The sequence below is a fragment of the Chrysemys picta genome, chromosome 1, assembly GCF_011386835.1.
Source record: "Chrysemys picta bellii isolate R12L10 chromosome 1, ASM1138683v2, whole genome shotgun sequence".
NCBI classification, from domain to species: domain Eukaryota; kingdom Metazoa; phylum Chordata; order Testudines; family Emydidae; genus Chrysemys; species Chrysemys picta.
The window spans coordinates 107,989,166-108,014,289 of record NC_088791.1 but is presented as its reverse complement, the minus strand read 5'-3'; the positions used below and the strand labels follow the sequence as shown (position 1 = coordinate 108,014,289).

General features: G+C 43.4%; 1 protein-coding gene across 1 annotated transcript in view; it reads left to right on the top strand.

Moving 5' to 3' along the window:
- The first annotated feature begins 795 nt into the window (after positions 1-795).
- Positions 796-25,124, top strand: part of FGD4 (FYVE, RhoGEF and PH domain containing 4) — a 192,787-nt gene continuing 168,458 nt past the window's right edge. Inside the window, exon 1 of the mRNA XM_005303077.5 lies at positions 796-1,372. Coding sequence (XP_005303134.2) covers positions 1,219-1,372 — 154 coding nt within the window. The 5' untranslated portion in view covers positions 796-1,218. The remainder of the gene's footprint in view (positions 1,373-25,124) is intronic.

Here is a 25,124-nt window from a genome sequence, read left to right as displayed (position 1 = left end):
GGTATGGGAGAGCTCCTCCATTTGCCTGTCCCTGCTGCCTAAAGGGTTTGCTGTCACAGATTGGTCATTATTTCTTCTCACTTGCCCCAGACTTCTTTGAGCTCCCCCAGACAGGGATCTATCTGTTCTCACCAGGTGGTTGGATTACCCGGGCTCTCAATACCCATATCAGGCAGGTTTCACTTGATCTAAGAGCTTCCCAATCCAATGGGTGCTAGTGTGTGGGTACAGGCATGTTCATGCATGCTTATTCTGTCTTCTCTAGGGAAGCCAGCACATCAGCAGAGAGAGGAACAGGCAAGTCCAGGAAGCAGAACATAAATCAGGAGGAACGGAAGCCGATGCTATCTCATGAGCATGCTTCTCCCTCCTGCGGGTGGGGGCTTTGCGGAGTTGTAGCCGGGAGGAAGGAGGCAAGTGTCTTTTTGTCTCTTGGTGCAGTAGTGGAGGGGAGGTTTGGAGAGTAGCGGTGTCTGAAAGTTAGCTGACAGCAAATGAAGGGCAGTTGTGTTTACTAGCTGGAGGATCAAAGGTTTTACCTGGGCAGGGTGTGTGCCGTGGCACTGCAGCTGCAGAAACACTGGGCTAGTGGTGCAGGAAAGGAGAGGGGGCCGGAGAGTTTAAGGCAGGTACTGAGAGCCTGGCAGTTGCCCGAGTGCATTAGAAAGTTGGGGGTGGGGAAGGCTCCGACGAGGGGTGTGTAGGGCGGGGGAGGGGGCAAGCGGAGCAGCTAGAGGAGAGCCAGAGGCCGCTGCTGAGAAGTTGCTGGCGGAGAGGGAGGAGCTGCAGAGTTTCCAGAGCGGCGCGGCTGCCTCCCAGGGGGAGGGCGCTGAGCGCAGGCAGGACTCACCTGGCAGGTGCAGGAGGGAGGAGGAGGAGTTACAAAGCCAGGGCAGTGCTCGTGCAGAGAGGGCCTGGAGTCAAACGGCAGCGGTAGCTGTAGTGCAGGGGGTGGGCGCGCTTTGCTGGGGAGGGTCCCTGCGCCGCTGGCTTCCTTCCAGCCGGGCCTCCGCAGCGCTCCAGGACAGCGGGCTGCTGAGCCCGCAGCTTGGCGGCTCTCCTCTGCGGCGGGGGAGGCGCTGTGGGCACCGAGCCCAGCGCCAGGGCAGCAGCCCCTCTGCGCTAGCCCGAGCGCGGGCAGGTGCGATGCGAGCCCTGCTGTGCCCGGGGCGCTGAGCAGCGAGGGCGCGCGAGCTGCCTCCTCCTCGCCCCGGCAGGATGAGCGGAGCGGAGAGCGCTAACTTCAGGCGGATGGCGATCCGGAGGAAATCCAGCCCGACCCTGCACAGCTCGGCCCTGGTCTTTGCTGTCCCCACTGGAGGGGGCAGGTTCTGCCCACCGCCGGGAGAAGGGGCTCGGAAGGAAGCAGCAGGTAACAATCCGCGCGCGCCTCCCCTTTTCTCCCCCAGCGCTGAGCTTGGCCAGCCCTCCCGTCCGGCTCTCTTCTCCTGCCCGGGTTCTCCCTCCGCACTGACTGGCTGAGGTTTGCAATGTCTCACTGATTGCAAGCTGTGCCCTTTTATTCTGCTTGTACAGCGCCTAGCACAATAACTAATAAAAATGGAAAAACACAAGCAAAAGCCTCCTTCAGCAAATGGCAAGACTTCAAAATGGCTCTGACATTTACAAGGGCTAATGAATTCCTCCTGATGAAGCTGGAATTTTGGTCCTCAGGTCAATAATAACCTAATACAATAATATCTTCAAATGTTTCTATCATGTCATAACTAACACTGTGGGTGTTAATAACTTTTCACTCTGATTTTAGTGGTGTTTTGCTCTGTTTATGCAATAAAAGTAGATTAGGTATTTTCTCTCTGGAGGTCTCATTCATTCGCACAGGGATGTTTGTTGGCTTTTAAAATTCTCTTTGGGGTAAAAGAAGTCTTAGGTGTGTTGTTTGTTTGTTTGTTTGTTTTTTCCAAAAGTGCTTGTTTTTGCAAGAACTAATTTTTGAGATTCAAAATTGAGTTGTCTGAGCCTTTTAATCCCCAGTGTGAGAGACTTGGCAGGTCCCGGTTAGTGGGTCTGTAAGAAGTGTCTGGTTTGAAACTGAGAAAAGACTATGGAAAAAATAGCCCCATCATACTATGTAGATATGCTCCATGTGTGCATTCAGTGTTGTCTCTGACTTTTTAATGACACGTTTTTATTGGATTCTCTGTTGGCTCTGCAGAGCCAACATGGTGATAACAAAATGATTTGGGGATTCTGTTTCATCTCATGCCTCCTGAATAGGCTTATTTATTAGTTTTCCATCAGTCACACCTGTGCAGTTAAGGGATGGGGAGGGAAGTGTTACACAGGTGTCATTTAATTAAGCCCACAGAACCTTTATTACTGGTGGTGATTTGGGGGGATAAAGGGAGCCAATTTGGCTCTGAGAGCCCAGTCTGAATGTGCTCGGCTTGCAGGTTGGAAAAATACTTGTATATCGAGCACATCTAAAATGGAAACTGTAGAAGCAGTAAACATGGGACTCCATCCTTGGTGATACTTTCACTATGTCTTGTGCCTCAGAGCACTACTCCTTAGAAGAAAGGAAGAAACTCACCTGTTGTGGATAAGCAACAAACTCTGTATGTTAATTTGCTGTTTGACACAGATTCAGGCTTGAAATGCCAGCTGCCACCCCCTAAACTTAAAGTACAGTGTTAAAGGGAAACTGTCAACTCAGATTTGCCTGCACATGTGAACCTCATACCAACAAACTTTTTATAAAACTCATGATCAGTGACCGTGGCTGCACTGGAATTTTAAGAAGTTGTTTATGAGCAGGTTGATATGATATGCTAGTGCTCTTGCTACTGCTATCAGAGAAGGAGGTTTTTTTTTTTTTTTTTTTTTTTTTTTAAAGCCTTTAACCCTCCTCTTTTTGTTTACTTGAAGGATTTTGCATAGGGTTTCTGTAGTGGGAGGGGGATTTTCATATATATATATATATATATATATCTCGTAGTGTATAGGTCAGGGGTGGCCAACCTGGGCCTGAGAAGGAGCCAGAATTTACCAATGTACATTGCCAAAGAGCCACAGTAATACATCAGCAACCCCCTCATCAGCTTCCCTGCCCCGCTCCCAGCACCTCCCACCCACCCACCGGCAGCCCTGCTGATCAGCACCTCCCGATCAGCTGTTTCGTGGCTTGCAGGAGGCTGGGGGCGGGGGAAGGAGTGAGGGCATGGCAGGCTCAGGAGAGGGGGTGGGAAGGGGTGGAGTGGGGGCAGGGCTTGCAGCGGGGACAGGGGTTGAGCAGTGAGCATCCCCCGGCACATTGGAAAGTTGGCGCCTGTAGCTCCAGCCCCAGAGTCAGTGCCTATACAAGGAACCTCATATTAACTTCTGAAGAACCGCATGTGGCTCCGGAGCCACAGGTTGGCCACCCCTGGTATAGGACTTGGGTAGTAACTCTTCTGTTCCTCCAAACAAGCAGCTAACTCTCAGTCCCAGTGGCTATAGTTTCCTTTGCACTTTCACTAACCCTCTGCAGTTACCCTCTTTCTGACTACACTCTTGGATTAGATCCCATCCTCCCTGCCGGTTGTTCCTTACACAACATACATAATATGAAGGAAACCCATGAACACAGTAATCATGTTGACTGACTATATATGTGCAAGGCCTTGCTACGCATTCACACACCACCGCTCTGGTGGCTTCTGAAACATTAAGGACCATGAGAGCCACTAGGGGGCTCACAAACTATTTAAGAAATACTGCTTGATTCCTATACATAAAAACTTAAATTTCTTGTCCTGTTCAATGGTTATGGGGATATTTATGCTTAAAGGGGCTGTATGTTACATCTATAGTGTCCAAAGTGTGGTAGGCACTTTACAGACAAATAGTAAGGTCCCTACCAAAAGGAGCTACTCTCCACATAGACATGGAGAAGTCAAGAGATGGGGGATGGGAATCAAGAAAAACATGACTAAGTGGTGGTCAGCGTTCCTCTTGTAGTTCTGCGGGTCTTTCGTTTTCACTTAACCCACCTCTCCTCGCTGAAATGTTGTAATAAGAGGCCTTGTGTTAGAAGCAAGTTTTTACTGGGAGAAATTTGAAGTAGAAGAGGATAGAGATCAGGTGAATGAGGTCAGAAAGGGAATTGCAGGTGTAGGGAACCATACAATTGCTACTCTAACCTACTGCCTCAATCTGCACCTTAAGAGTGATGCTGTTAAGCTGAATTTATTATAACTTTTCCATGGTGACACCGTTGTAGTCATAGGACATTGTTCACTGCAGCACTGAGTAAATGGAGAAACTAAATAGTGAGCAGGGGCTAACTTTTTTACTTGAGCAAGAACAATATCAAAAGTTTAAGGAGAGAATAATAATGCATCAAATATATAGGACTTCCTAGACATGTTACTTCCTAAATGCAGTCCACACAACATCCTTATAGTAAGTACATCTTCATTTACAGGTAGGGAAATGGAGACAGACAGGTTACATTGACATCCCCAAGGCAACAAAGGATGTTAGGCCCTATCTTGCAGTTAGCCACCTAGGCAACCACACCAATGTAAGCCCCTAGATGAAGTCTGTTCTCCCTGTGCCTGTATCACAAGACCACACCAACTAAATGAGCAGCCAGTTTGATTTCTCTTTATTATCACTTGGGAAATTTTCTTCTTTAGTTTTGCCCAGGGAAAAGTGTGATTCAGACTTGTTCCTATTCTGCAAACATAGACTTCAGCCTTCAGGCACAACGTAATGCATTGTAAAGCTGGGTGTTGGCATGATAGGAAGGGTGCCAGATCTTGTGCAGTCTATATTTCGTAAAATGCTAGCTGGACCTTGAGGAAGCCTCCCTACCTAACTGCACCCTGTCAGGTACTGTGTGCATTGAATCACAGAAATATTGAAATATTTGTCTCATGCCAGGCATTTGAAAAATGCCAGCTACTTAAGTTACTGTAAGGGGCTGGGAGAATTCTCACAACATTCATAGCATCAGAAGTACTGTATCTGGGTGTCAGACAAATAGAAAAACTACCTGTGTGCCATGGGCTTGTATGGAAGACTATGAAGAGATTAGAGCACATTTTAGACTTTTTTGTATACAGCTGGTATTTAAAAGCTCTTCATAAACTAGTAAGTTTTGTGTACGGCTAGTGAACAGACTCAGGACCTGGAGTAACCACTGAGCATTCAATGGTTCTTGCACCGACCCAGGCATCAGAATCTGTTCATGTAGGGAACATTGTAGGTTATATCTAGTCTTTGGGAGATATATACCATAGACTCTAACGTATATTGACAGGCGGTAAGTATTCCAGTTCATTGTTGTGAATGGAAAAATAACACCTCCTCATAGTCAAGCTCTTCCCCCCACCCCACCCCTGCCCACTTAAGGATTGTACTGCACATCAGCCTTTGGTATAAGGTGAAATCCAAATGTGCTACTAACTGAGCCACAGTAACTCATAGTGATGCATTCAATGCCAATCTGATTATATTAAAACTAAACTGAAACCTGGTTTAAGTGACTACCCAAAGGACCAGTACAAATTATTTGCCTATTAGAAGTTGACATTTAATTAAAAGCTGAACAAAATTGTACTGGAAACTTAGGAGAGATTTTAAAGGGGTGGCTGCAAATTGCAGGGCGTGTGATCTGCAGCAGTGGTTCTCAACCTTTTTGGGCTCAGAAGCCATTTGTAAATGTTGATGGCCCGTCAGGACCCAGTTAACAGATCCTGAGGGTGGGGAGTCAGGTCCTGCTTCCAGTATGGTGGCAGGCCCTAGTGGGGTTTGCAGAGCCCACTCTGCACTCACCCTGCAGTGGTAGCTCCTGTGGTTCCAGTCCCACATAGCTGGCTGGTCTTGGCCCCCTGCTTTGGGTGTTGTAACCTAGTATGTGGGGTTTGCAGCATCACTCACTCAAATTTGACCCAGCTGGCCCCCTGGAGCCAAGCCCAGCCAGCCCCACCGGACTGGAGCCGTGGGACCCTTTGACACATTCTGGGGACCTAATTTTGGGTCATGGCCTATGTGTTGAGAAACCCTGGCCTGTAGAAATCTGGTTAATCCTAGATTACGAAGAGCACAGCTAAGGGTTTGTCTTCACTGCAGAGTTAACTTGAGCTAGAATTCTAGTGTTGCCCCTAACTTGAGTCCCGACCACACAACTAAACCCTTAACTTAAGTGTGGTGGTGCTTTTGATTTGAGTTGGCTGGCCTATCAGAGGATATAGGCTATGGCTCAAGTTCGCAGAACCATCCGCTTCTAATCCAGTTGCTCTGTGCAGTCTGAGTGCAATATTGCAGTGTGGCTTTTCTCAATCAAGGTAGGTAGGCTAACTCGAGAGGATTCATTTGAGGGTAGATAATGCGAGACATTGCTCAAAGCACATAGACCAGTGATTGTTTACTGTCATAAATGGTTTTTTTTTTCAATTTTTAGAGAAAAGAGTTCATATTTATGTATGACAGGAATGTGTGGGTTTTTTTTTTTAAAGTCTGGTGGGGGGGGCAGATTATGCGTAGCATGTGCTTATCTTGGTTCTCTTCCTCTGAGTAAAAAATTACTGGATCACCTCTGCCCCATATACCTCCCCATTGTATAGAATTGCCTGCCAGGCTCTTACATGTTAGCAGTGTTAGTTACTGCAGTATCATGTTATATCCCTGTCTTGCTTTCAGAGAACTGAGGTGACCTGCATTCCGTACAGTATTGCTGCAGCAAGGTATTTGCAAAGTCTAGCAGAAAAGATTGTGATTTTCCTCTACTGCTGCTGTACCTCAGCTCGTCAAATGGATATGATCTCATGGGATTATTCAAATAATACTTTATGGGCTTTTTTTAAAATTTGCTGCTTATTGCAGAGGATGAAATAAAGGAGACTTCAGTAACGTGCTGTGCTTTAAGGGATGTCTGTGTTAAAACAGTGAATCTAATAGAGGCTGAGAGCTCTGAACAAAATAAACAGTGCCCTGATTCTCTTTCCTGCCTCTGGAAATGAATAATTACCTTTGGGCATCCGCTCTCCTTGCTCCTGGGTGTGAGTCACCCACCACATTACGGTTGATTGGATTGTAGTGATTGAATATCTGATTGCTATATGATGTGTTCAGGGAAAACCAAAATGAGCATTAGTTAATGCAGACAGCAATTACAGTACTGTATCTAGACACAATGGAGGCCATTGTGACCTAAAGCTTGTCATATATTGGGCTTCCCTGGTATACACAAGATTTTTCTTTTTTGGTACTGTACTAGGTGAATTGTCCAACAAATTCTGACCGGTGTAATATCTGAAAACAAGCTGGGGAGAACAGGGTGAAGTTCTCTTCAAAATATTTTCTCTCTCCAAAAAATTTGAGGAATGTACTAGCAATTATTTTATAGGAAACCATGTTGGAAATTTGTGTTGGCTATACAATTTCCCAGTCTGCAGTTATTTTGCAGATTATTACCACCATGGACTAAATTCTGCTTGCAGATATACATGCACATACCTTCCATTGAAGCAACTCAGAGTTGTGTGAAAATAACAAAAATGCAGAATTTGGTATCCTAAGTCTTAATGGTCCTGTCAGCACTACAGGCATCCAACTTTACGTAAAACATTGACGCTATTGGAATCACACCCTGACTGAATTTGATACGTAGTCTGTCATTGGTCTATTTGGTACAGACGGCTTTTCTCAAACATTAAGTGTGCATATTTATTTCCTGTTCATTTTTTGTTTTTCAGCATTTAGGACTAAAATGACCAGAAGCTAACCGCAAAACACCCTTTGGTTGATTAATTTTTTTTTGTTTTTTAAAAGGCCAGAAGCGTCCATTATGATAATCTAATCTGACCTACCGTTTAACGCAGACTGTAGAATTTCCCCCATCAAACCCATAACACTAAGTCATCGTCAATAAATCAATGACTGGTTAGTAAGAGAAGGAGGTCTGTGTCAAAACATGTCAAAATAATAAAAATATGCCCATTTAGCCACTTCCTTCAGAATGTTTGGTAGAAGGTGGGAAATGAAGAGGCAATGGTAATGGTAGTAGTAGTTCCTGGACTAGCTGCATGCCTACAGTGTTGAAACTGGCTCATGCATGTAAAACACTGTTCCTCTTAACTAATTCAATGTGCAGGCAACATGAGACGTTTGGATATTGCCAAAAATAAGTGTATGGTTTGGAAAAATAAAAAGAACCTGCTCAGGAAGCATGTTGCGTTTGTGCTGTTACTACAGCACAAGTTTCCCCAGGTCATTTGGAAAAGGCAAACTGTTGATGCAAAAGGAATGACTAATTTGCTCTCTGGTCAGTGTTGTCCTTTTTCACGTGTCTGTCAACGTGGTTTTCAAAACTGGTGTTGTCAAACTTATTCATATTGTGGAACTCTTCTTAATAGTGCCTTGTGGAACACCTACCTCTCATTCCTGATGATGGACCACCTCCTCTCCTAGCTTCTCAATCAAAATTCCATTTACGGTTATCCAACGTTTGTATGACAAATAGGTGCAGGTAAACTTTGGCTGTATCTGTTCCTCTTAATTAACAAGTGTCAGTGTAATCATTAATCAGTGGTTGACCATTTTACTCACTGGACTTGCCATATAACCTAAAACATGCACACAGCTAATGGAGGGATTTGGAGGAGGGAGGGGAAAACACAATTCAGCCAAACTTAAAAACCAAAGTCAATGGCTCATTTTCCTTGTTCAATTTATCTAGAGTTCTAGATACCTTTCAACATTTAAGAATGCTAGAAAATCTGAACAATTGATAATTTGATGCAAGTACTATCAATTAGAAATTTTGCAGTTAAGACTTTTCCGTGAAGGACATTAAACTCCCTTTTCACCCACTAGAGGTATGGCCATACTCCCCATGGTGGAAGTCTATGGTCTGTTCTGCAGTATATCTGACTAGATTATCATAAATGGTCCCTTCTGCCCTTTAAAATATATGAATGATTCTTTGTCTCCAAAGGGCACGTGACAGGGATTCTTCTTGATCATATTTGTAGCTGTTCACATCAGTCTAAATTCAAGCACTTATGTGCAAACTGGCATACCTGAAGACAGCAATACTGTTCAGAGTAGGCATTTGTAAAGTTACACTTTGTCAGTAGTTCTAGGGAAATAGAGATAACATGTGAGTAAGCAGAAGAAATTCAAAGACACTGTTAAATGTCCTCTTGAACTAGCTGTAGGCAAATGGTGTCTGTCTGAGGGCCTCTCTGTATGGAGAGTTAGCGTTTGGCAATCTGGGGTGTAAATCCACAGTGCTGTAGCGTGCTGCATATTAACTGGCCATGTGGACCCTGCTACTATGCAGAAAATAGTATGTCAAAGCGTGCTATGGAACTTTTAGTGCGTGGTAGCAAGGACTACACAGCCAGCTAGTGTACAGCAGGCTAAAGTGCTATCAATTTACACTTCAGCTTGCCACTCACTAACTCTCTGTGCAGACATGCCCTATCCGAGGAAGTGGCATATTAAACAGTAGGTGGCTTTGGCAGCATAAATTGCTGTTCTGTTACTGTACAATACCTAGCGCAACAGGGTTTTCATGCTAGGACACCTGATCAAGGATCAGGACCCCATTGTGTATATTGTACAACCAAGCAGCAAATAAGACTGTTTGTTTCTTATTTGCTGGCTGGCTGAATGTGTACAGTCTAGGAGTTCGGATGCAACTGACGGACAAAATTGACAAAGGGAGCAGGAGTGGGGGTGGGGCTGAGGTAATAAAACAAACCAGTGTAGCTTAGAGGCAGGAGATCTCTCTTGTTCTGGGGAGAAACAAAAGCTCAGGGGCTCATTGGAGGGAAGTTGGAGTTGAGCAGACACAAGCAAATGAAGGACAGTTGAGAGAAACTGACAATGGAACAATAGCTCTCAAAACCAGGCATCTAAAGACAGGACTTCAAATGAGCTTCAAAGCAGTTTGTCTTGGCTCTGATTGCACTGGAGGAAGTAAAATGGATTAAAATTGGAGGCAAGAGCTGTAGAGTGGGGGCAGGGCAATAAAGTGGTGGTGTACTAAGAATTACTGCGAAGTGTGTCACGGATGTTCATGTTCGTGCTTCGAGTTCGAAGATGACCATGACATCACTGATTGGTTTGGTTTCTGTGAACACATGAGTGGCGGCTGAGGCAAATTTGAGCTTTGAACTTTCTGTGGTACACTGAACAAGAGATGTCGCTATGGGTTACTTGGTTAACAGCAGACATGCTGCTGTTGTGACATTTACGCTGCTGGCGCTTCTGCTCTGCCTCAGTAGTTCTCCTCTATTCATAGACTATAGCTCCAGTATGGGTGAGTTTTCACCAGGCAGAATGAGCGAGATCTTCTCAAAACTCTGGGACAATGTTGAAATGCCTCAAGGATAACGGAGGAGGAGGAAGAGTGGAATGGAGCTAAAACATAATCAGGTCTCAGAGTTGTGGTGGATTAAAGACAAGGGGTGAAAGCCCTGGCCCACTGAATTAAATCCTAGGGTTCAACTTCCAAGTCTCTTGCATGAAAATGCACCAAATTCACAGGTCTAGCCTTTCCTCAATATGTACTTGGGCACCTCCTGTTGATGTCAATGGAAATTACACATAGATATTGGCAAGAATAGTATAAAATAACTTTGTGTCTGTGACATGAATAGAGGTTGGATTTCCCCTTAGTCTCTTTAATTTTGTTCCCCTATAGTTGCATCCTTTGTGCATTGCCGAGGCGTTATTGGGTTTTGTTTGTTGTAGCCCTGACAGATCCCCTTTGTGGATGGTCCTCAGGCTGTTATAATTGGACCCAATCCTTGGATCCGACTTGCTTGCAAGCCAAATGGGTCTAAGCAGTGTCCAGATGCTATCTCTAGATTTGGCCTTTAGGCACACTCCCAGGTGTAGAGTTTGTCTGGCACCTCCTCCTTGGAGGGTGGGACCCTGCAGTCCAACTGCCCTAAGCCTCAAGGCCAGTGCTGAAGCCCTCCTCCAACAGTTTATGCACAGCCCCCGCCCCCCCAGCGTCAACCTTGTGTGCACTTCAGTGCACAATTTTTTACTCCTTGGGGACCATGTGACCATTAAACTGAGGAAGATCGCTTTTGTAAAGGCTTAAACACACACTTTATGCTTAGGGTATGTCTAGCCTTTGAGCTAGAGGTGTGCGTTCGAGGAGATATAGCTGCGCTAGCTCTGATTGAGCTAGTGTGCTAAAAGTAAGGTGTCGCCTCTGTGGTACGGCCCCACCTACCAACCACTCAGAGCTAGCACTGGTGTCTCTCCTCAAGCTGGAATTTACATCTCTAGCTCAAAGTCTAGACATACACAGATTTAGGCAAAGCAACAGAAACCTGAATTTAAACCCCTCTCTCCACTATCCTCACCCCTCTAGTCTTTTGGGTTTTGGTCAGTGTTTGTATGTGTGTGTGGGGGGGAGGGGCGGGGGCAGGTCCCTCTGACCCTCACTCCAGAACCAAAAGACTGAGCAAGAGGTTTGCCCCCCTCTTGCTGGGTAGGGTCTGACACCTCTTCTTTCTTTCCTCCTCCACTAGGGATTTCCCATTCTCCAACCCCTACGGAAGGACTGCTGACAGAGTTAATAGTTCTGATAGTAGCACCTCAGTGTTCCACTAGGGCCAGGCTATTCACTTGTTGATGTCCCTATTTCAGGTACTCTGACCTGGTCTGCCTTCTGCTATAAAATGGGTGTTTTAAGGCCACCCAAAAGTTACAGTCAAAAATAGAGTTCATAAAACCAAATGGAATTAATACATTTTATATACACAGATTGCCCAAGGGTCAGTTTGTTAAAACAAAAACCACTTGGAAGCAAGTTTTAGCTTAAAAACAAAGTCTGGCTTCATGTTGCATGAAAAGAGCACATTATGATGTTTCTGTGATGGAATAATCTTCTAATCTTTTGTCTGTGCTTAAAATGCCACCGTTTTCTGTACAGTATGTGACACTTCAGCAGGACTCGAGTAAATGACTATGAAGCCCAAAATAGTCCATCAAAGATTGGTTTAATGTGAGTAGGAAATGGGTAATTGTGGCTAATGACATTAGCGTAACTGGCATTTGTGGGCCATTAAGCCCCTGTTGTAGATTTAAAAAAAAGTTCTCTTGAGGTTTAGGGGTAAGTTGTCCCCCCCACCCCCTTGACATTTTTCAGTTGGGTCCATCTATACCACTTTTATTTTCAAATGGATGCGCTTTACATTTCTTTTACTGTTTCATAGTACAGCTCACCACAGAGGTATTTCAGTTCCATCTAGAAGTGCAGAGTCCTTTTCAGTTCTAACCAGTCTGCCACAGGGCCAGTGGTATTGCTGCCTTCAAAAATCATGAGTGGGACACCAAAATACTGTGAGACTCAATTAAAAAGTTAAGAGTGGGATTCTTTTTATTTGCCTTGTACCGTCTGAGCTTCTAGGATTCACATTTTCCAGACCTTCTCTGCAGCCATGAGGGCTAGAAGTGATCACTTTTAAAATAACTGAGATTTTCATGTAATAACCATGATTCCATGAGCTGGAGCTTTAAAAGAAACACCAAAGAGCATGAGACTGGCAATAAAACCATGAGTTGACACCAGTGGGTGAGATCATTCCAAGTTTGAATTTTAGTTATGATGCCTATTAATTTAAATATGCAACTACGTTAACTTTATTAAAAATTCATTTTGACTTTCTGACTTAATTGCAGCCTTACCTACTTGTACAACACAAATCAGTGTTGTTATAAGGTGAAAATAAGTCTCCACTTAGCAGGTGATAACTAGCAGCTGTTAATACAAGAATATTTTAATAAAAAAAAAAGTTTACAGAATCTTACCAGTGGTTTGAATCAACTGTTAGCCTTGTAATTATTCTTGCTCCCACCTACTCCAGACTTGTAAGGGATAATGCAATAACCATTGTTCCCTAGAATTTGATTCCATTCAGAGTACTGCCTATGTACTCAGGCTCCAGTCCTGCAAACACATGCATATTTAATTTTGAAGTTAATGGAACTGCACACAAGAGTAAATTTAAACACATGTAGATGTTTGCAGGATCAGGACTGGTGTATGGAAAAAGTGTATAAGGAAAGAGTCCAGTGCTAATGTGACAGCCTGTGTACACTGGTGCTTTGTACAAATAAATAGTGTCCACTGATATTTGCCACTATTAGGGGCTGAATTGTTACTATTTCTGCAAGAATAGCTCTAATTCTAAATTTTCTAAAAGATGAACCCTGTCTCATACCAAACATGGGTGGTATCTTTAGACTAAAACTGCAGGAACACTCTTTTTTAAATCTGCCTCTCGGCGTATTTTGTTGGCTCTTTTGGCACAAATAAGAGCTGAAGGGCCCAATTTTTCCCTTAATTTGCATCTGTGTAACTAAAGATAGTCACTTGTGTATGACTGGATCGGAAAGTGGCCCTAAACTTAAAGCTTCTCAATGGCAATGTAATGAAAGTACTTCCCTGGGCTTTTCTCAAGGCTGACATTGTAACCTGATGTATGGGAAATGTTGAAAGGTAGCCTATTGTTCATGGAGCTGAGAAAAATTGTGTGTGTATCTGAGAGAGAGAAGGAAAGAATCTGGAAATAACTTCCAAACCAAACGAGCTCTTTTGAAGGTTCTCTAGTTAGCTGCCCATTTCTGAGGATTTTTTTTTTTCCCTGCTAAAATTAACTATTGTAACTTGTCTTGCTCAGATTTCTGCTCCCCTTCCCCTAAATAGTTATGGAGATCTACATTGTTCCTGGTGTAACAGCTGGGGCAAATCTATCAGCAGGTGATTTTGACAGTAATAACTAAATTGTTGCCGCTTTTCTTAATTACCCTCTATTGTGTAACTAATTAGTCCATTGTGGGTTTTTCCTTATCTCTTGTATGATTTGTAGCCAGAAATCCTAGCATAAACCTAGCAATTATTTCAAGTCTGAGCCTCGGCTAAAGGCTGAGCTGCTACGTTTGGCAGCTACACATAGCAAATGAATCATATTGTCATGAATATTTTACTTCTTCAGTATTTCCTGTTTGCCATTAAACAATCTCACTGAAGCTGGGTTCTGATTAGTTTCAACCATTTTTTAAAATAAGTCTGGTACTACAAAATACAGAAGATTTAAATGACAAAGCAAGGTTTTCAGGCTTGAATATCACTGACTTTAAAACTTATTTTCCAAAAGAAGTAAATCTAGAAAACACCAAGTGAAAGAAGCTGTAAAGGGAAACCTCCTTAGACAACATCCTCTTCTAAGAGACTGTCTCAAATGTTCCAAAAGCAATTCTACTTTCTCTTTATTAAGCCAACTCTGTTAAACAGCCTTTTGCCGATCCCTCTCCTCATTGCTCTAATACAGGTCTCGCCAGATCAGGTTTTTAACAATACAGATAAAACACTTGGTCTTCAGCATACATATAGAGCAACATGCAGTACATGACAATGGAGAGAAGGAGCATTGATCCTCTTTTTGAAGATGGTGTTGGTTTTTTTTTTTTTTTTTTTTTTTTTAATGCCTCATACAATCTTTCAGAATTTCTTTGGCAAAATAATCCAGGAGCATGTTCAGTTATGTATGAATATCGAAATAGACCTATTTCTATTTGAGGTACTTATATGGCCACCATTGTTGTAATATCTGAGCACCTTGGAATTTTTAGTGTATTTATCCTCACAGCACATCTGTGAGGTAGAAGTGCTATTATCCCCATTTTATAGATGAGGAACTGAGGCACAGAGAGGTCACAAGATTACCCATGGTCATACAGGAAGTCTTCGGTAAGCAGGATTTGAACCCAGGGCTTCCCAGTCCTAGCCCAACTGTTGGAACATTCTTCCAATAAAGCAGAATGAAAAGTGTCTTTTTAAAACTGATTCTCGGAGTATCCCAAGTCACTGGCTTCAGTAGTTTGACACCTGCCATTGCAAGGGCCAGAATATTCATTTATTTCCCCCCCCATAGTTTACCATCATTTCTTTCAAATGCAATTCAGATTGGATACAGTGAGAAGGGTTAATCCATTTGACATGGTGCATTTGACAAAATAGGCAAATTATCTTTGAAACATGCTATATTCTAGGATCCTCAAATCCTTCTCAAGGCACAATAGGGTGTGTGAATAGGTACAGTGAAAGCACAATTTGAAAACCCACTGTAAAGAGACAGACATAACAAGTGCCACTGTAAATTCAAATTATGCTGGTCAATTATGCTGATTAATTGAATTTTCTCCTCAGGTCTATCATGCATGCTATAAGCTTTTTCATCACACTTCTTGACTATTGTCCTTTGTCAGTCTGGACACGTTTAGGTGATGCACTACAGATCAGCAGAAGTCAGAGGTGCTCAATTGCAATAGCATTTTACAAAGAATTGGCTGCGGAAGAAAATTCAGTTTTCAACTGTTGTCCTTCAGTGTATGAAATATAATTGTTTTTGGTGGACCAGCACCAGCAAAACACTTCCCTTGGTGTCCCATCTCTTTCCTTACCTACTCACTAAGGAAGGAGAGCAGAAAACTGGGCAGAAATAATGGCTGCTCTACTTTTTTTGTTTGTTTGCATTAAGTATTATGTAGAACATAAAGCTTGAGTGGGGATAGGCTACCCAATGCATACGTGCATATTTTTGGTAATCCACTATGCTATATACAATGCAATTTGTTCAACTCTGCTTGCTAGTTTAAAAATACATTTGTGACAGAAGAAAACTAAGGTAGGGGGGTGTGTGTGTGTGTGTGTGTAAAATGCTCAAGGGATTCTTCCCCTTCCATTCTCCCCTCCTTCCCTTCCATATACAACACTTATCTAGCTTCTTTAGGTAGGGGTGGGAATGAAGGGAACCACAATGTGACTGTGTATAAATTCCCTTTAAAGACCCAGCTGTTAAAATACATTTAAAAATTATTTAGCTAAAGACTTGGTGTCTGTTTTTAGTTAGATCTGGTGGATTATTAATGCATATATTCAAAGCCCAACTTTGCCACCTTCACTCAGGCTGAAGTGTCTTACTCTGCCGTGTTTAAATCAGTTGTGCTACTCGAGTAGTACCTTACTTCACAATATGAGTAAGTGTAGCAAAACTGGGCCTTGAACAAACAAATCTGTTAAATGTGGAAAAACCTGGAAAACGTATTTGAATAGTTATTGGACAAGCTCTAGTATCAGTACTAGTGTGTGTTGGGGAAGTGAGGGGGAGTGGAGGGGAGTGTCGGTACTGTAGTTTGAACAGACTTCTTTTTGGAAGTGCAGGAGGGCGGTGTGTGTTGAGCCAAAGAAGTTTGAGTTGTGCTATTGTTTGCAATGGCTTGTGTGTGCCTGCCTCTGTAGAGCTAGGATCAGATTTCTGATAAGTGTTCTTCCCAGATAAGGTGAACAGGTGGTGGTTAGAAAAGCAGAAGTAGGTTAATGATTTAAAGTGAGCAGAGGACTGCATTCCAGTTGCTTGATGCCAGAAAAGCTCCTCAACTGGAGGGAGTTTTTCCTAGATACCTCACACAGAAAGGCCTCTCTCTGAGGGGAGGCTGGTGACATCTGAAAGCTGGTAAGTACAGCAGACTCATAAATGTATGTTTTGGAGCTGGTTCATGGCAGATGGTAACAAACTGGCAGTGGTGTGTAGGATACGTGTAGCTATATGCCTGCATGAGAACCAGACTGTGTCCACACTGTGGTGTATAGCTACATGTGTCAGTGAAAGGCTCTGGCAAGGGGAGGCAGCAGGGAAAGGCTCTGGTAGCAGGGAGCTGCTGAAACCTTTCCCCGCTGCCTTCCCTTTTCCAGGGCCTTTCCTTGTTGTCAGAGTCTTCCCCTATGGTGGGGAGAGACACCGGGCAGCTCCCTGCAACAGGGAAAGGCTTCAGCACTGGGACACTACACAGCTAAAAATCACAGTATAGACTGGGGATACACAGCTTAGGTGTGTCTTGGGTAGGTTCAGGTGTGCCTTTACTTGCCTAAGCAGTGCCTCACCATCTCTGTTGTTGTTCATACCCATGCTAGGCAGCATGCAAGGTATGTACTTTACATGCTGCTGGAAGTAGTGTGCAGTGTAGACTAACTCTAAAACAATAGTGGCTAGGTAGCGCTTATTCTGAGGAACCTCTGTTGCTTTTTATGATCCTGAGCACTATATGCATGTGGTTTTAGTACATGTTGACAAACCATATGTGTGTATCTGACTGGGTGTAGTCCCAACATATATACTAACTTTTATATTTCTTGACTGCACTTTTTTATATGGGGTTTCCTGAGGGCCATCATTAAACAGTAATTCATAGGCTAAGGCAGTGGTTCTCAACCAGGAATGCAGGGCCCCCTAGGGGGCTGCAAGCAGGTTTCAGAGGGTCCACCAAACAGGGCTGGCATCAGACTTCCTGGGGCTCAGGGCAAAAATCCAAAGACCCACTGCATAGGGCTGAAGCCTGGGACTCTGAACCTCGCCCCTGGGGTAAAACTGAAGCCTGAGCAATTTAGATTTGCAGGACCTGGACAGTTGCCCTGCTGGCTACCCCCTAATGCTGGTCTCTGCTTTTTTATGCAGAAAAACAGTTGTTGTGGCACATGTAGGTCCTGAGGTTTTTATAGTACGTTGGGGGAAGGCTTCAGAAAGAGAGAGGTTGAGAACCCCTGGGTTAAGGTATTTCAGGAGTAATACACTTAACTGAATGAACACAATTCTTTTGCTTTGCGAGCTGATAACAAGAGTGTTCTTTGTCATGTAAAGTACCGGTAATACCTGAAGCAAGATTCCTAAAAGAACAGGGGGATTTTGTTTGTTTGCAAATAAGTAATAAAGCTGCTGTGCAACAGTTATCTTAGCAGGAATATACCCCTATAGGTTAAAACAAAAGATTTGTGATTTGGATTCTTAGAAGTGAGTATGAAAAACCTTGTGTTTTAATTACAATGTTTTGCTACAATGAATGAGATTTGACCACATATTAGAAGAAACTAACTATTATGTATATACATTTCTTTGTACACCTCATAAAAGGTTTGGTGCTTTTTCTTCCCACCCTAGAGATTATAGGAGGCTTGCTGAAACTACAATAGAAAATCTCTGCATTTGACAGAAATGAGTCCGTCTCTTTCTCCAGCAGTTGAATTCGAGCACAAAGGAAGTGTACGTTGTACACAGGCTCTCTTCACATGACTGTAACAAGAGATTCACACAGGTTTTGTCTACTGAATGTTCCTGAAAAATAAAGAATCCCTCACCCCTCTTAACAAAAAGTGTGACTAGAGAGTAGATGAATTAGCTATAAATTTGCTGGGTAAACACTTCTATATTAAGATATCAGGCAGCTTCCAGTTTCTCACCACAAAGGCTGCTTAAATGAGTTGCTGTGCTGCAGTTGTGGCAGCAGATGGGAATGACTTCTCAGTGTATTGGCTCTCAGCGGAGGCAATTCAGTTAAGCAGCTTTAGTGGTAATCTAAAAAATTCTTCATGTGTAAAACAACAATGGGTCAAACTAATTGCTTGTGTAACTCCACAGACTGAACCTGACCCAATGTGTTTCGCATTTCAATATGGTTAATACCTTCAGTTGTATAATATACGATTTATAGACCTTAATCATGGGCTATTGTTCTTCATGTCAACAAATAAAGGTCAAGCACAATGTCTCTACCATTACTAACTGGTTTTAAACATAGATCATTCATGGGTTTTTCAAATAAATATAAAATATTTGTTTTGCAGTGTTGTTATACCTGTATTGGTCCCAGGATATATGAGAGACAAAGTTGATGGGGTAATATCTTTTAATGGACCTAAATAAAGTGTTGTTTTGTTTTATTTTATTGGACCAACTTCTGCTGATGAGAGACAAGCTTTTGAGCTATGCAGAGCTCTTCTTCGGGGCTGGGAAAGATGCTCAGGGCTTGTCTACAGTACAGGTTGTGTTGCTATAACTTATGGTGTGTGAATAAGCCACCACCATGACACCAACCTAAGCGCCGGTGTGGACAGCGCTACGTAGTTGGGAAAGCTTCTCCTGTTGACATAGTATCCTCTCTTGGGGAAGGTGGTTTTATTATGCCACTGGGAGAGCTCTCTCCTGTCGGCAGAGAGCGTATTCACCAGACACACTACAGTGGTGCTGTGCTGTGCTGTAGTGCTTCTAGTGTAGACTAGCCCTAAGAGTGTCACAGCTAAATACAAGGTGGAAGAGATTGTTTAGCATAAGTAGTTAACACATAATTGCCCTGTTGTGTTGATTCCCTCTGAAACATCTGGCAGCAGCCACTGTTGGAAGACAGGAAACTGGGCTAGATGGACCATTGGTCTGACCCAGTATGGCCATTCATGGTGAAGTAGCCCATTAACACCTCTGCACCTGTTCTGGCAGGGTCTGGTGCCACTTTGAGTTGGTGGGTCCTGGTCTGTGCAGAGCTTGCTTCTGATGATGAGTTTGGTTAGGGTTACCATACGTCCAGTTTTTCCTGGACATGTCTGGCTTTTTGGTAATCAAACCCCCGTCCGGGGGGGAATTGCCAAAAAGCCAAACATGTCCGGGAAAAATACCGGCTGGGCACTTCCCCTCCCGGGCTCCAGCTGCTCTGCTCCTCCCCTGACTCTTCGACTCTGTTTAAGAGCCAAGCTGCCCGAGTGCTACTGGCTTCGGGCAGCCCCCTTGCCTCCGGACCCCGAGCCGCCGGCCGGGTACTTCCCTTCCCGGGCTCCAGCTGCTCTGCTCCGGTGGCACAGGGTCCGGAGGCAAGGGAGCTGCCTGAAGCCTGAGCGCTCAGGCAGCTTGGCTCTTAAACAGAGTCGAAGAGTCAGGGGAAGAGCACAGCAGCTGGAGCCCGGGAGGGGAAGTGCCCAGCCAGCGGCGCAGGGTCCGGAGGCAAGGGGGCTGCCCGAAGCCCGAGCGCTACCGGCTTCACGGTTTGCCAGGCAGCCTCCAGACCCTGCGCCCCCGGCTGGGTGCTTCCCCTCCCGGGCTCCAGCTGCGCTGGGGAAGCGCCAGCTGGGGGCGCAGGGTCTGGAGGCTGCCCGACAAACTGTGAAGCTGGTAGCGCTTGGGCAGCCCTTTTCGCGTGGCTGGGAGGGAGGAGGGGGAGTTAGGGCGGGGACTTTGGGGAAGGGGCAGAGGTAGGGTGGGGAAGGGGCGGAGTTGGGGCGGGGCCGGGGGTGGGAAGGGGGCAGGGCCAGGGGCCATGGAGTGTCCCTTTTTTTAAATATGGTAACCCTAAGTTTGGTGAGGTTGGGAGTTGTTTGAAGGCCAGAAGAGGTGGTTTGGGAAAGATTTCTTTCAGGATGGGGGGGGCCATCGAGTATATGTTGTAGTTTAATGATCCCTCATATGGGTTCTTGTGTGGGATGATAGGTGACACCTTAGGGGTGTGCAGTCTGAAGGTTTTTCAGTATTGCCAACCCCAAACGTTTAAAAATCATGAGATTGGCTTTAAAATCATGAGATTATGTAAAAATAGTAGATTTGGTGTACTTTTTATTTGCTTTCCGCTTTTTGAGCCTTTGGGGTACACTGGGGTCACATTTTGAAGCTTTCTCCACAGCCAAGAGGGCTAGAAACTTACTTTTTTTTTACTTTTTTTTTTAAGAATGAAGGCTGAAATCATCAGATATCCACTTGACTCCAGGAGCTGGGGCTTTAAGGAAAACAATAATTATCATGAGACTCATGACAAAATCATGAGAGGTTGCAACCCTGTTCTCTCCCCCCCCGCCACCCCCCCCCCCCCCCCCGCATATTGAGGCATGTTCTCTCAGGGGATTTGGGTGGCCCATTCCATGATGAGATCTAGTTCTCTGGTGAAGTGTCCTTGTTTGATGAGATCGGTTTTAAGTGTGTTTAAGGTGTGTATCCCAGACTTGGTTTCCTGAGCATATTCTGTGGAGCTGAGCGACTGGCTGCAGATCACAGTTCCAGTAACCACCCCAAACACCAACAAATCTGTTAAAGTAAATCTGGTCATCCATGGTTTTGTTGTATATAGTTGTCTGTAGGTTTCCATTGTTGAAGCTGATCATGGTGTCCAGGAAGTTGATGCTCATGCAGAAGTGTTCTAGAGAGTTATTTATTTTATTACAACAATCTGTAATCCACTAACCTCCCCTTGTTTTGTCCTATCCTGCAGAAGTGTTAACTGGTGGCCACTTCACCTTGAATCGTCTACTTATGCTAAAGAACCTGTTCCACCTTGTTTTTAGCTGGGACATGCTTGTTACCTTTTCCAGACCTGAGGAAGAGCTCTGGGTAGCTCAAAAGTTGTCTTTCACCAACAGAAGTTGATACAATAAAATAAAATCACACCTTATTTAGGATTATCTACTTCTTGATGTGCCCAAGTAGTAACATAGTCTTTTACTTTTTTTTTTTTTCTCCCCTCCCTCCCCCCTCAGCGTTGGCAGTACCACTATGCCTGTGGCAGTGTGAATTGGATTCTGTTCTATTCGCTCATCAATTAATTTATTAGTAAAGTAATGACTTCAGAACTTTTATTGGTGTTGGTATAAAAGGCAGAAAAGTGTCTCGTTCAGATCCCAAATTGAGTTTTCATAGCTCAGTGTCAACTTTATCATATCAATCTAAACTGAGCAACTTTTGATATGGAAGCTAATGAGAATATATATATATAGAGAGAGAGAGATATCTAGAGATATATCTAGATATATATCTGATGTTGTTTTTACAGGCAATTTTCTGACTACAACCATTCTCTAATACTCACTGACTAATACACATTTGAAGGAAAATTTCAAAATAAAAACCCTTCTAGTATAACTTAATAGACAGAATGCTATATGGTGTTTGACCTGTATTTTAGCTTTGTTCCTAATTTTTCAGAAAAGTCAGGGAGAGTTTCTTGAGTCTTTTTAAAGTTGAATGATTGAAGAAAAAAATGAAAAATAGAGTAACCAGAACACGCTTAGAAAACAGCACTTTCCTGTAGCGAACAAATGACATGAATAATGATGGTATTTGCCATACCTTATAACTTTGGGCTCCTGCATATATGACTTTTCAGTAGTGAATTCCTTGATCTTGAGCAGCTACCTAGTATAGTGTGAGCAATATAGAAATATTTATATACGAAATAGGTATGTATGGAAGGCTTTCCCATACAATATATCAACAGAAAGATAACTTGCCCTGGATTGGCAATGAGCTCTTAAATTTGCTTTATTTCCTCAATCCATGATTTGATGACTTTTTATAACTGTTTGTCAGATGTCACCCTTCTCTTGTGATGGATTTAGTGAAGAGGAAAACTGGCTTCATACTAATTTTAAAGTAATTTGTTTTTGTGTCTTGATATAGCCATGTCTTTCTTAGGTTTACCTGTGTGAAAGTGGCACTTTGCGATATATAGGCATCATGATGACTGGCTGAGAAGATGCATAATTCTTCTCTAGGTGTAATTCCAAACAAATGGATTGTGTAGGCCTACTAGTAGGCAATTCCAGGCTGACTCAGTTAATAAACTCTCTAGGAGCTCAAAAGTTGCAGGGAACATTTCCTACTCTCCCTCCCTTCCAGCATAGCCACTCAGCTTTTTAAAACTAGAGTGCTGAAGATCATCACCTAGTTTATTTTTATTTTGGAAATACTTTTCTAGTATTAATCATATTCCTAGAAAACAAGTTAGTGTGCAAAGTGAATCGGAGAAAGTTTAATAAAGTTGGAGAAACTATGCTGATGAACCCCCCTCCCCGCAAATAAAACCCCAACACAACTTTTTTCACCTTGTAAGCACTACAATGGTGAGAGTTATGATTTCTAGACACTGACTTGTGCTATGCCATTTTCATCAGGTGGACAGAGGGGAGGAATATCTGTGAAGGCAATACTGAATATTTCCACTAGGCCTAACTACAGTGTTTCTAGCTTGTCATAAAAGTTGATTTATTTTATATTTGTCACTGATTTTTTTTTTCTGTGTTCTTTGAGTTCCTGATGTGCAAAAGGCATTTTAGAATGTACTGATTTAGCCATTATTAGGGGAATAAAATTTGTTGGATAAGAAGTTGTTTTAAATAATTATCGAGAGGACTATTGGCTTTACATATCACAATGAAAAAGGACAGAATTATCATACGTGTGACCATAGGAAACAGTACTTGTAACTATGGATGTGTGTATACTTGTTACCTGATCCAAATTTACCTGACCAATATGGTTGCTCCATGTTTTGTACATTCTTAGGAATTTCCTTTATTTCCTCTTCTATTTCCATCTCCTTTTTCAGTGTAGTTTTAATGTATCAAAACAAAAATTGAACACAATCACCAGCCACATCTGAGGCTGAAGTTCATATGTTCAAGAACATATAAAAATAATTTGGCTCCAGAATAATGTTGTTCATAAAATGTAGTTGCACTAAACTTCAGTGTTGATAAATGGTAAATCATTTACAAATCTGTGCCAGACACTGGTGGTTGAAAAGAAATGATACAGTTATGTACATGGGCCATGTGATATGGAAGATGATCTAGTTTTGTGCATATCTAAGCATTCCTGTCCTTTCTTCTGTTTCAACTGAACAAAACATGATTGGGGCAGAAAATTGGAGTCTCGTTATAACTGACCTTTCTTTCTCACCCTCAATAAAATTTCTTATGGATAGGAGGTTGATTTAGATTTTATAAGTAAGTTTACAGTTGTCATAAAATAGCTACAGTCGACAGTTATGGTACAAGTTGCTGTCCAGATTTCAAAGCCCTGTCTAGCATTGGCCCCATCTACCTAAGAGTGTCCATCTCTCCCCATGGCCATGGCTGACTGGAATAGGTTTACCATTCGTCCGGATTCCCCCGGACATGTCCGGCTTTTTAAGCTAAAAATAGCGTCCGGGGGGAATTTGTAAATGTCCGGGACTAGGGCAGATGGGGCGGGACTAGGACAGGACAGGGGCGGGGCTCCTCCCGTCCTCTTTTTTGCTTGCTGGATTATGGTAACCCTAGACTGGAACGATGAAGGTAGGGCAACACTCAAGACTGTGCATGGCAGAACTTTGACCAAGACACTGAAACTTTCTGGTAGAAGAAATAAGAGGTTGACCTCTAACCTCACTGCATTCAGAACTAATGCAAAACTCCTCTCTTCAACCTAGCTTTCCCACAGTAGCCTTCTACACATCCCTGCCCCCCACCCCCACCAAAATGGGGAAAAACTCCTATATTGTAAGCCAGCAAGATGGGAGATGATGATGTCTCCTTTCTTACTCTTGGCAGTGATAGTCACATAATATGGTGTCATAACTATAAAGGGAAGGGTAATAGCTGTCCTGTGTACAGTACTATAAAATCCCTCCTGGCCAGAGACTCCAAAATCCTTTTCCCTGTAAAGGGTTAAGAAGCTCAGGTAACCTGGCTGGCATCTGACCTAAAGGACCAATAAGGGGACAAGATACTTTCAAATCTTGGGGGGGGGGGGAGGCTTTTGTGTGTGTTCTTTGTTTGGGAGTGTGTTCGTTCTCTGGACTGAGAGGGACCAGACATCAATCCAGGTTCTCCACATCTTTCTAAACAAGTCTCTCCTATTTCAAACTTGTAAGTAAATAGCCAGGCAAGGCGTGTTAGTTTTCCTTTGTTTTTCTCAACTTGTAAATGTACCTTTTACCACAGTGTTTATCTTTGTTTGCTGTACTTTGAACCTAAGACTAGAGGGGAGTCCTCTGAGCTCTTTAAGTTTGATTACCCTGTAAGGTTAATTTCCATACTGATTTTACAGAGATGATTTTTACCTTTTTCTTTAATTAAAAACCTTCTTTTTAAGAACCTGATTGATTTTTCCTTGTTCAAGATCCAAGGGGTTTGGAACTTGATTCACCAGGAGTTGGTGGGAGGAAGGAGGGGAATGGTTAATTTCTCCTTGTTTTAGATCCAAGGGGGTTGGATCTGTATTCACCAGGAGTTGGTGAAAGGAAGGAGGGGGAAGGGTTAATTTCTCCTTGTTTTAGATCCAAGGGGATTGGATTTGTGTTCACCAGGAGTTGGTGGGAGGAAGGAGGGGGGATGGTTAATTTCTCCTTGTTTTAGATCCAAGGGGTTTGGATCTGTATTCACCAGGGAATTGGTGAAAGGTTTTGCTCAGTGCTTCCCAGGGTGGGAATCTAGAATTGGGAAATGGTGGCAGCGGAACCAGAGCTAAGCTGGTAGTTAAGCTTAGAAGTTTTCATGCAGGCCCCTACATTTGTACCCT